This window comes from Musa acuminata, chromosome BXJ2-3, assembly GCF_036884655.1.
Source record: "Musa acuminata AAA Group cultivar baxijiao chromosome BXJ2-3, Cavendish_Baxijiao_AAA, whole genome shotgun sequence".
Classification (NCBI taxonomy): Eukaryota; Viridiplantae; Streptophyta; class Magnoliopsida; order Zingiberales; family Musaceae; genus Musa; species Musa acuminata.
In genome coordinates, this window is record NC_088340.1 from 39158194 (window position 1) to 39170241 (window position 12048).

General features: G+C 45.9%; 2 protein-coding genes and 1 pseudogene across 2 annotated transcripts; 1 reads left to right on the plus strand and 2 right to left on the minus strand.

Moving 5' to 3' along the window:
- Positions 1-2940: 2940 nt before the first annotated feature.
- LOC135608152 (rapid alkalinization factor-like) lies at positions 2941-3646 on the plus strand. The gene has a single exon (XM_065100703.1). The coding sequence runs from the start codon at positions 3071-3073 to the stop codon at positions 3437-3439; it is 369 nt and encodes a 122-aa protein (XP_064956775.1). The 5' UTR covers positions 2941-3070; the 3' UTR covers positions 3440-3646.
- Positions 3647-6105: 2459 nt separating this feature from the next.
- LOC103979552 (pollen-specific leucine-rich repeat extensin-like protein 3) lies at positions 6106-9111 on the minus strand (annotated as a pseudogene).
- Positions 9112-9321: 210 nt separating this feature from the next.
- On the minus strand, positions 9322-10338 carry LOC135608151 (protein LURP-one-related 11-like). The gene is made up of 3 exons (XM_065100701.1): positions 10032-10338; positions 9714-9950; positions 9322-9616 (listed from the first exon to the last, which is right to left on the minus strand). The coding sequence occupies exons 1-3, from the start codon at positions 10311-10313 to the stop codon at positions 9482-9484; spliced, it is 654 nt and encodes a 217-aa protein (XP_064956773.1). The 5' UTR covers positions 10314-10338; the 3' UTR covers positions 9322-9481.
- Between the last annotated feature and the right edge of the window lie 1710 nt (positions 10339-12048).

A 12048-nucleotide genomic window follows, 5' to 3' on the forward strand; every position in this document is an offset into this window, starting at 1 on the left:
ACTGTCATCTCCCGGAATTTCGGGGTCTGGCGGTTGCACCGCCTGACTGGGGCGGTTGCACTGCCTGGCAGAGCTCGGAGACTGAGCCTCTGGGCGGTGCCATCGCTTGTCAGGGGCGGTTGCACCGCTTGGCAGAGCTCGGAGACTGAGCCTCTGGGCGGTGCCACCGCTTGACAAGGGCGGTTGCACCGCCCAGTCTCGCTCGGAGACTGAGCCCAAGCGGTGCCACCGCTTGCCTGGGGCGATTGCACCGCCCAGCTTTCCTAGGAGACCCTTTCTTGGGCGGTGTCACCGTCTAGTAGGAATTATAGTCCGAATGGGTTGATCCATTCGACCCAATTTGGATCTGTCAAGGGCCCAATTATCCCTAGATTAAGTTAATGGGATCACCTCCCATTCCTAACTTAATCTACATGCTAACTACGACAATTCATAAGACATTTACTACAGCTTGCTCCGGTGCGTCAATCGCTTCTTCCGGCGAACATCCGACGAACCTCCGACGATGCTCCAACGGACTTCCGGCAAACTCCTGGACTTGCGACGTGATCATAGTCTTTGACTCCGGCTCAACTCTTGCTGCATGTCTTACTTTCATCGTAGTTAATCCTGCACACTTAAAACAAAATTTCGATCGAGACAATTAATCCTAAGCAATTAACTAAGTTGTCCGGCATGTCATTGGTCCCTCGACGCTTCGTCCGATTCTTCGGCGCATCGTCCTCTCCTGCGGCTTATTGCCCAATCGGCCAGTTGACTCTGCAACTCCGATATCCTTGGCGCAATACCCGCTCTTCTTGGCCCGATGCCCAAGTCCACGACCTGAAGCCTTCTGTCGATACGTCGACCGATCCATCGGCCCGACATCCAATCTTCTGACATATTCCTCCAGCATTATTTTTCCTGCTTTAATTGTTTCATCCTGATCGAAGCATCCTGCGTCACTCAAAACGCAGATTAAAATATAAACACATATCAAGTGGTTTTATCATCAAAATACGAGATTCAACCGTTTTCATCGTTTTTTTCTAAATAAATAAATAAAAAAATACTATAGCCAATTTTTGTTTAGATTAGTTTATGTTGGTTTGGTTGATGAGTCGATCTAGACTAAGTGTATCTCGATGAAAAATCCAATATTAATGGTTGTCACAAGGATATTTTTTTTATTCAATAATGCAAAAGAGACAATCTGTAGGCATTCTGAAAACATGAAATTTGACATGGGAAAGTCCATAAATCTGTGGTGTTTTTTCGGAAAATTTACCTCGTAATTTTCTTCTTCAATTTTTCTGGGGCTTAAGGGTGCAGAACGGTCCCTTTCTATCAACGCTGACTGATTAGATTAGGTTTGGAAGGTTCAAACTGATGAAACATTCTACCTGATTATGTCAAATGTCATCATCACATGTGAATGATTGCGTTAGGTGGATTGTTTTGACGACCAATTCCAATGTCTAATGTATCATTCAAAGTTGCAGTGCATTTTTTTCAGAAAATAGCAGCTCATATTCCTCGCTTGATAGCAGAGATGGAGTCAAGAACCTTCTTTTTTACTTGGTTGTGTTTGGAAGAAAGAAATCATGAAGTCTTCCAGAGAGAGAGAGAGAGAGAGAGAGAGTTGGTTGTGTTTGGAAGAAAGAAATCATGAAGTTTTCCACAGAGAGAGAAAGGGAGAGAAGAATTTGGACAGCTGGTGATGATGATTGGATCGAAAGGGATTTGGGGACGCGCAAAAGCAGCCGACCCTTATTTTTAAGTGTATGCTTTGCGATGAACTGTTCATTCCGCGTTATTGACGTGATTATTTTATTGTGATGTTGATTACTGGTGTTAACGATATGAATCGATTGGACGAATCGTGTCGAGGTTCTAATAGTTTATAATGATGTAATGTTGGTGGTCGGAACGAACTTTGATCTCATTTATAATGATCTAAGATTTTGATCTCATTTTTTAGTCGAACGTGTATGTATCAATCGTAGAGTCTATTATGACCAAAGGAGTCGAGATCATGATGACTATGGGAGGATTCCTAGCCATCATGAAGAATGTAATCACCATTTGGTTGTCATCCGATTAGAATAATCTTTGAGATCTAACTTAATTTTTTATTTCTTAACTAGTCTCCGCCTGCGCCTCACGTAGAAGTATAGGTATAAGTAATTGGGGAGGAGAGGGGACAATCGACATTGTCCGCGAGTACATGGAGGCACAGGCAATAAGGGGAGGGGGGTAGCTAACAAGAGCTATGATCAATCATAGTAAACTAGGCTACCAAGCGTAAGATAAAAATAGTCGATCGACAAGATAGAGGTATGACAAAGTGTGACAGAGAGGGATGATACACAAAAGCAAATCATTTCTAAAATAAGAGATGCTTAGAAAAAAAATTTAAAATTAATTTTTTTTCGAAAAGTCGTCGTTGAATTTACCAAACTCTAAGAGTGATGTATTTGAAGTGTACTATTTTCTGCTATACTATTTCATCCGTTTATGAGTATTTGAAGCGTACATTTATACTCTCGAGGCAATATTAGGTGTATGTGGACCCCTGCAAATTGGATTCTTTCCCTCTCAATAAGTCTTCTTTTGAACTTTCAAAGGTGCTCGTTAAAGCCACCGCGTTGAGGTGGCAATTTCTTGGACGGAACAGTAAGAGAATAATAGGTGGTGGAAAACAGCGGTAGTGTCCTCTTTTTATTTATTTCTCTTTCTATTGTCTTCTCACAATCATAGTTACTCAATAAAAATATAAGTCAATTTTGATGGCTATTTCCAACTTTTTATTTTTATTTTTATGATCAAAATAGATAGTTAATCGAAGCATTCAATCATGAGAAATATGATATCCATATTTATTTATGTTGTCACCACCTAACCACTGTCCTTTTAATCCCCCACCACCGTCTCCTTCCTCTAATCCATTGCCCACTCTCTAAGTTTGTTAGGACGGAGAGAAAGAGAGAGAGAGAGAGAGAGAGAGAGAGAGTCGCTATTAATATTGAGGAAGCTTTTGCGGGAGGGAGACTGTCAAGAGGTTTTTTTTATTTCTCTCGGTGGCGGAAGAATGGCGAAGCTGATGCAAAGGTTGGTCCTTTTGGCCGCCCTCCTCCTCCTCGTCGCGGCAGCTGGCCTCACCCCCGCCGCCGCCGCGGCGGACGGAGGAGCTGGAGGGGACCTTCCACTGGGCTGGATCCCGTCCCTCTCCGGCTGCCGCGGCAGCATCGCGGAGTGCCTCGCGGGCGAGGAGTTTGACCTGGGATCCGAGGTGAGCCGCCGCTTCCTGGCTACCTCCAGCTACATCAGCTACGGCGCGCTCAAGCGCGACACCGTGCCCTGCTCCCGACGCGGCGCCTCTTACTACAACTGCCGCCCCGGCGCCCAGGCCAACCCCTACTCTCGCAGCTGCTCCGCCATCACCCAGTGCCGAGGTTAAAGAGGGGGATCATGCAGATCTCGGCTCCAATCCGAGGAAATACCCATTTTTAGGAAGGAAAAGTGACGAATTTGGTATGTTGTCTTGGTGGTTCTGTTCTGAGTCTTAAATAATTGTTATTGTTATTGATGATACTGCTGTTGTTATATTGGTGTTGTAAACAAGACTCGTATGTGATTCGTGTAAAAAGACTTCCTCTCCTTCTAATGCACTCCTTATTACAAAAAAAAAAAAGTCTTTTTTTTTTCTGGATAAAAGGATGATTCAGACTTAGATGTGGTTGTTTTATTGAAGATTTGATAGTTAATGGTTTATGCACTTCTTGCTGCTGCATGATCATGTCTATGAGGAAAACAAATTTGATACTTTTTCTATAATTGAGGCATTCTGCCTTGCTCATTCGTAGGGTTTTTGCTAAGTTTTCTCTTTATCTGCAAGAGAAAAAAGAGGAACAATTGATTAAAGCTAGTCTATTTTCTGACAAAAGCTTATCTGTTTAGTTCTATGCCGGTAATGATGATGAGGAGCCTTTGTCATTGGAAACACAGTGAGTTTGGTGGTTGGGAGTAAATGCTTGTTTAGAGGGTAATGGAATTCAATTATTGGAACTGAGATGATGCTATGGATTTTAGGTAATTGGCTGTTCCCCTCTTTTCTTGGTGTTATTTAGATGGAGGAGAGGAGAATGAGAGACTAGCAGACTAGAAAGTCTCAACAAGGGTTCTCTTTAGCCAGTAGAAACCAAGGCAGCTAAGAACAAAAGAAAGAAGCACAGGGACAGAGCATTTAAATGACAGTTGCATAAGTTATTGTGGAAGTACTTTTTGTCTAACTGCTTTAGATAGAGTGGGAGAAAATTTAATTGGAAAGCAAGCCAGGGCACATGATATCTGAGAAAGAAGGCATATGTTTTAGAGAGATAGAGAGAGAGAGAGAGAGAGAGAGAGAGAGAGAGATGGGACTTTCAGTGGAGTACATTCTTCCTCCACCTTAGAATTCCAAAAAAGTGATGAGCAAATCTTACCTTCTCTAGATTTTGATACTTTACTCCAGGCTAGGTCTTGAGATATCCACCACTTGGCCCCTGAAGTTTGTGATGGCATTTAGGTGGAGGAAAAGGACCCAAAATCCAAAGATTTACCTCTTGCTTGGAAGTTTGAGTAAATTGGTGAAGTTGGCCATCTTAAATACATGTACCAATCTATGATATGCAATTTTGACAGGCATTATCAACTCCTCACTAATGGAAAGCTATTTTGTGTGAGCATTTATCACACACAGTAACTTTTGTCGTTTTCATCTTTTTTGTTTGTGTTTGAACAAAGTTTGAGATATTTGGATAAGAACCTAATACTTTATAATTTGTCAAGCATAGTTAAAGACTGATAAAATGCCAAACATAGTGCTTTGGTTGTAATCTGTCCTCTACAGTGTCTTTTTCCTTTTTGGATTTTGTACAAGGTGAAGATAGATGATGTTCTACATAGCCTTACTGCAACCATTGACCCAGGAATTGAACTGGAAGTTGGAAGCCAGCCTTAGGTATGAGTATCTAAGATTGTTCTCCAGGCTTCAAGTGGGTGCAATTCAAAATTTATTTGGCCACCTAAATTTCCCATGTCTTCTTCCATTGTTGTCTTGATGCCAATTCTACTGTGAATTTGAACGAGGAGGCTCCCGAGGGGTTCTCTCCAATGGCCAGTTGGCAACTTTCTTGACCAAGTCTTTTTGAAAGAAAAGAAGATGCCTTCCTAATTTAAAAGAAAAAGAATAACTTATTGGTGCAGCTATGAACTTTCTGGACAGTGCTTCCTATTCTTCTTATGCCCTAAAGCTGTTGTGTGCACAAGAAGACCAGCTACAACCGGCTGGATACTCTGGTGAGGGTTCAATGTTCCTATATATCCTGTCACAATTAGCACCATTTGCTTCGTCAGTTCCAAACCTAATTACTTGAATTCTGCTATTAGATAATATCCACTTGCCATGATAGCTCTGAGTTAAAGAACATACACTCAGACCAGCATCATTGATGTTCCCTCTGTGTTCATATGACTTTAGAACTTTCTGGTGTCTCTATGTAGTTCTGTGAGGGGGTTTAATTTTCATTAACTTGAGGCTGTGGAATACAGAAATAGTCAGTTGGGTGAAAAGATGACATTTGTCAAGGTGTATAGAATTAACTGGCACAAACATAGGATCAGGAACACATGATTCATGTGCACTCATCTTATCAACTGCCAATAGTATCACTCACCACACAGCAAATTGGCCTTCCCACCATGATTTCCTGTCATAGTTTTATATCTTATCTGACATTTTCTGGAAGAATTAAGCCTTTGTTTTTGTTTCTGAAATCTCTGAACATGAGAGTTACACTCTGGGAGTAAAAACCTTACCAAGCAGCTTCAGTTGTCACTGTTTTGGCTCTTGAAACAGAGGCAAGAGATCTCAAATTATCATCTGTGCATTGGATCCAGCTCATGTGGTTTTCTTAAGGTTCTGAATCTGATACAGTTGATCTGCTTTGAAATGCCACACAGTGGCAGTGGGTGACACCTAATCTTGTTAGATCTGGACATTGGCTGGTATGTCTCTCCAAGGCACCTGTCATAATCTTAGATTTTGGGCAGATCCAAATGAACCATCAGAACATTTCTCTTGAGTCTTATCCACTACATCTGATCTTATGAGTCGATACTAATTGTTTAACTCTTAATCATTTTTTCAATTAATTTTGCCCTTTGTATCGATCATCTCATATCTCCTTTTTCACTTCGGATAGGAGACTAAACTTAGAAGTCACTCCTCTGAGTATTGTTTGTCTTGGAACTTTATGTGTTCTAATAGATCATACAAATTAGTGAAAAATTCTCAATTTACATGTATTTTATCAAGATACATGAACATAAAAAGAAGAAAAAGGAAATGGAGATTCTTGTGCTGTGAGAAGATGAGATTACATCTCTCCTGCGTGCCCATTCATAATAACAGGGCACAGCACGGCAAACTATGAGATATCTGGCTTCGTCCCCAACGAGTTTACGGATGCTAATTGTGGGGAGTTCTTGGAAGTGATCAAGAACTATCTAGGCCTAGTAGCCCTTGGAGATGGGCGGAGGTGGTGACGCGTAACTCAATCCACCGACTGGTGGGAGGATGTCGAAGTCAGGGGATGGTGGAGGGGAGACTGAAGCAGGCGGTGATGAAGTTGGCGGTGGAGGTGGTGGTGGCGAGCTCAGTGGAGAAAGTGGAGAATGGACAATGGGAGGAGGAGATGGGGTTGGTGATGGAGGGGAGGAGATCGGAGGTGGGGGTGAGTGTATAGGTGACGGAGGAGAATGCGCCGGTAGAGGAGGTTGATGTGATGAGTGGGCTGGAGGGGGCGGCGAACGGACTGGAGGTAGAGAACGCACAACTGGAGGAGTAGGAGATGAAGTTGGCGGTGGAGGATGGAAGATTGGAGGCGGGGGCGAGGCCACTGGCGGTAGCGGTGAGTGTATAAGTGGAGGAGGGGAATGCACCGGACGTGGAGGTGAGGATGCCGGTGGCGGTGATGAGCGAGCTGGAGGTGGTGGCGAATGGACAACTGGAGGAGGAGATGAAGTTGGCGGTAGAGGAGAGAAGATTGGAGGCGGGGGTGAGGCAAGTGGTGGCGGAGGAGAAGATGCCGGTGGCGATGGTGGTGAGCTGAGTGGAGGAGGTGAAGAATGGACAACCGGAGGAGGAGGAGGAGGAGAGAAGAATGGGAGCGAGGTTGAGGCAAGTGGTGGCGGAGGAGAAGATGCTGGTGGCGATGGTGGTGAGCTGAGTGGAGGAGGTGGAGAATGGACAACAGGAGGAGGAGGAGGAGTAGGAGATGAAGTTGGCAGTGGAGGAGCGAAGAATGAAGGCGGGGGTGAGGCAAGTGGTGGCGGAGGAGAAGATGCCGGTGGCGATGGTGGTGAGCTGAGTGGAGGAGGTGGAGAATGGACAACCGAAGGAGGAGAGAAGATTGGAGGCGGGGTTGAGGCAAGTGGTGTCGTAGGAGAATGCACTGATGATGGAGGTGAAGATGCCGGTGGTGGTGAGCTGAGTGGAGGAGGTGGAGAATGGACAACTGCTGGAGGAGAAGATGAAGCTGGTGGTGGTGGAGAATGTACTGGCGGTGGGGATGGGTATACTGGTGATGGTGGATGTGATGCTATCGGTGGAGGTGGTGAGTAATTCGTTGTTGGTGATACTACTAGTGTAGGTGGAGTGTTATTTGATGCAGGAGGATGGGCCATTGGTGGAGGTGGTGAGTGAACGAGAGGAGGCGAAGAGTGGATCGGCTGTGGTGGAGGGCGTACTAGTTTTGATGGTGGTGGTGAATGCACTCGAGTCACCGGTGACTCTGAATGTTGAGGTGGTGGGGGTGTCAACTTTGAATTCTGAGGCGGCGGCGAGTGCACTCGTGACACCGGCGACTCCGAATGGTGAGGTGGTGGGGGTGGTGGTGATGAGTCCACCGGTCTCGGAACCGGTGACGGTGCTGGTGTCACCGTCTTAGGTGTATGGTTTGTCGGTTGCGAATAACTCGGAGAAGACCCACATTTCTCTCGGCTACAATCCACCGGGCGGCTCACCACCGGTAAGCATGTCTTTGCGGGCCTTTGCCCGGGCCTCTTCTCGAGGCAATTGCCGCCCCCTTCAAACAAGACGTTCGACCTCGACGACGGCACGCAACTGACGAGCCCGTTGTTCGAGAGAACAAGCTCGTTGAGCGTGGCTCCCATTCTCGCGGTGCTGTTGGGAATGCATCCGCCGAGCTTGTTGTTGGCCAAAATCACGACGGAGGCCGTGGAGTTGCCGAAGTTGACGGGGATGTGCGAGCTGAAGCGGTTGTCGTTCACGAAGATGGCGTCGAGCTCCTTGTCGAAGAGCTCCGGCGGGAGGGCGCCCTCGAAGTCGTTGAACCGGAGGTCGACGTACCTCAACGAAGGGAGACCGACCACCACCATCGGAAAAGGTCCGACGAAGCGGTTGTTGCTGACATCCAGCTCGTGCAGGTGCACCAGCCGGGAGAAGTTCTTGGGAATGATCCCGCAGAACCGGTTGGAGTTGATGTGGAAGAGCGCGGCGTCAGTGAGGAGGCCGAGCTCGACGGGGAGGTGCCCCGCGATGTCGGCGCCGTTCAAGTCGACGCCCGCGACGACGCTAACGGCGGGATCATCGAGCGCATGGGAGCAGAAGACGCCGTTGTAGCCGCACACGTCGGGGCCCACCAAGTTGCCGGTGAAGTTGGAGGGGTCGGAGTACATGGCGCGCCGCCAAGCCTGGAGGGCGATGTAGGCGCGGCGGAGGCGGGGGTTGCTGATGGGGACGTCGACATCGGGGAGGTCGCCGTTCATGGGCGAGGCCAGGAGCTGGCGGGGCTACGGAGGCGGCTTCAGCATCCGAGAGCGCGTGGGCGAGAGAAGAGAACAGGAGGAGGAGGAGCACCGGAGGGCGGTCGAAGGCCTCCATATCGGTGAGACGACCATGGAAAACCCGAGGGCTGGCGTCAGCGGAACGAGGGCGACTCGTTATTGACGCAGAACGCGGCATGTTACAATCGGTTGGCCTTCTTCGAAGGAGTTGGTTGCGGGAAGAACGCAAACGGTCGTCTTCCCCGCCGCGATGAGTCGTTGACTTCTTATTTTGACCGTCCATGATGCTTTAAATTTCGTGGAAACGGTGATGAAGGCCTACCCCACGCATCACCTCTTCGTCTCCGAGAAGACTGCTCAGCCAAACATGACCTAATCTGTGATTAGCACAGAAAAGGTCTTATGTTGTCTAAGACTTCATGAGCTTGCAGAGTACCAGTCATGGCCTCGTTAAATTAGTTCTCATCTATGAAACCCATGCTTCCAAACAAATGAAAGAATAGTTTGCAGTTCACCATAGAATCAACAGTATACAAAATGGAGCAAAAGTATTGTTCTCTTCTCCTTAGTTAACCCTCATCCTTCTCTCTCTAAAGAAGAAAAGGATGAAGGCAAAAAAGAGGAGAAACGAAGAGAGAAACAAAAGAGTGTTCTACATGTTCTGCTTGATGAGTCCGCAGACGACCATAAGCCCCATGATGAGCAGCCGATCTACGTTGGGTTCCACCACCAACATCAACACATCCTCTCCCAACACCACTCCTCCTTCGGTTCGCTTCCTTCCCACCTGCAGAGTCCAACCGAGCTTGTTAGTCTTTGCCTGTGTGTCTTAATGGATGTATATATACATATATGTAGGTAGTTCGAGCTATAGAATGGGTTACCTCTGCCACAGTCCTTCCAGCCAAATCCTTTATCTTGAAGGCCAACTTGTTGCCTAACCCTTCAGTACTGTAGCAGATCTCTTTCCCCTTGCTGCACCCAACCATTACTTCAATCTCCCTGGACTTGCTTCTCCTTAGAATTCCATCGCCCTTCTTCACTCTGAACCAAGGCCGCTTCTCTTCTCTCGCTGAGTCATGGCACCTGTAGCCTTCCCATCTTCCAAACACTCTAAGCTTCTGCAGATAACACTAAACCAGTGAGATCTCGCGCACTCTCTTCCTTATATAATCTATCAGTAAGGTTTGAGCTGTTCTTACCCTTCTAAGTATCTTGCACAGGGTCCGGCCGCCATGATCCATGAGGTAGACCTCGTCACTGCACTTGCAGTCGTAGTTGTCTACCCGGTAAGCCAGTCTGCCGGTGGAGTCATAGACGGTGCATCCATTCCCGCTGAGCACCAGCGACTTCATCCATAAGGTGTAGACTTCTCTTCTTGCGGTCGTCGAAAAGGACGCACTGGAAGAAGAAGAAGAAGAAGAAGAAGAAGAAGAAGGGGAAGCAGAAGGGAGGAGGGGCTCAGGGTGGACTTTGTGCTCCATTTGGTGAGTTGGATCATGATGCTTTCCTAGTCTTCCTTTATATGGATGATAGACCAGAGACACTTAGGTGCACGAATTGTCTCTCTCACCATGTGTATCATATGGGCTCCTATAATTATCTAAGAAGATGCCACGAACATGAGAGGACGTTTCTCCTTCCCTCCTCCTCTCTGGGTACAATGGACCTCAGAGGATGTCATCCACTGCAGACGGGGGCCATGACGTCCTCGCGGTGAAGACGTGCGGTTGAAGGAGGCACACAAGGGGATAGACTCCAAGAGAGCGATTGTTGTGAGATGTGCTTATCTCTTTGCACTCATCTTTGTGCTGTGTTTATATTGACACATGGAACACATTAACTGCTGTTTCTAGTTTATCATCATATGTAGATTAGAACAACCTGATTCCTTCTCATCTCAGTCATTTGATGTTGATGTCCAAAGCTTTTCTATTGGAATGACTTAACGGTGCAAGAAAGATTGGGATCACACAGCTCATCTTTTCGATTAGAGTAGTAGCATGTTGATGAGAGAAGAAAGAGAAGAGTAATGCAAATTATTTCTTGCAACAACAAGACATCCCCCCCCCACACACACACACACAAATGCTCGTTGTCATTGTCATGCATACACTCATTTCATTGCTATGCATCTTTTTATGGCATTCTTCGTGATTCAAGAGATAGTGTACTGCCGAAGATTCCATGGCAGACAGGCTCATTATGATAGGGGAGATATCTCATCAGCAGGACTATAATATTCTCCACACATTTAGCATACTTTTCATTGTTTCTTCTATAAAACTAGTCAACCACATCATGCTGGTAAAGATTCCATGGAGTCGTATAAGAACAATGTAGAGTTCTCCACGCACGTGAAAGAAGTGCTTGTTCTTCTTCTGTAAAGAGTAGATTAGTTATGGAGATTAATGGCGACGTGAAAAGAGTCGCTTTCTGCAGACAAATGATTGCAATGGAGAAAGGAGATGTGACGGGGGGCAAAAGGACATGACACATCAGCGTTGGCAGCCGGACACGTGGGGATGCGTCCACGTGGCCCTGTCGAGTGTATCAAACCACAGTCGTAGTCTTGGCTATATCATCTTTGGCGCACGAAGACTCACCCGTTCGTATACCTGACTTCTGATTGGGCCCAGCGATGACCCCTTGGATGCCTCCAATCACGAGAGAGGTTGTGAAAAGGCGGAAGCTAAATTCAAATTTTTAGTACTTTAATTTCTCTTCGTAGTCACGGATTCTAATTATAGATCCATTTAGATTTCTAATTTGTATTCTATCTGCTTAGTCTTTGTTAAGTCGGTTTTTGATTGTCCAAATCGAATGTTGATTTAGAGTCGTTATTTTCATAATAAATACTTATTATATGAAAGGTTGTGTGCCTCTTTAGGACTTAGCTGTAGTTATTATATGTCAAATATAGAATATAATAGCGTCTAGCCCACTCAACATTACGCTAAGATGTCGATTGCATGACAATGATATACCAACCATGTAACTTTGAGATGTCGCTCATGTGACACCGAGGTATATGCCATGTAACAATGTAGTGTCGATTGATGAGATATCAATTACGAAATATTGAGGCATCAAACACATGTCTATCCTTGCAATTCACTGATCGCCACTCCATTATCAGATGTCGCTCATGATTAAAAGAAGAGTAACGTATTTAGTCCATTCAACGTTATAACGCCATGACATGTCTAACACGATTAA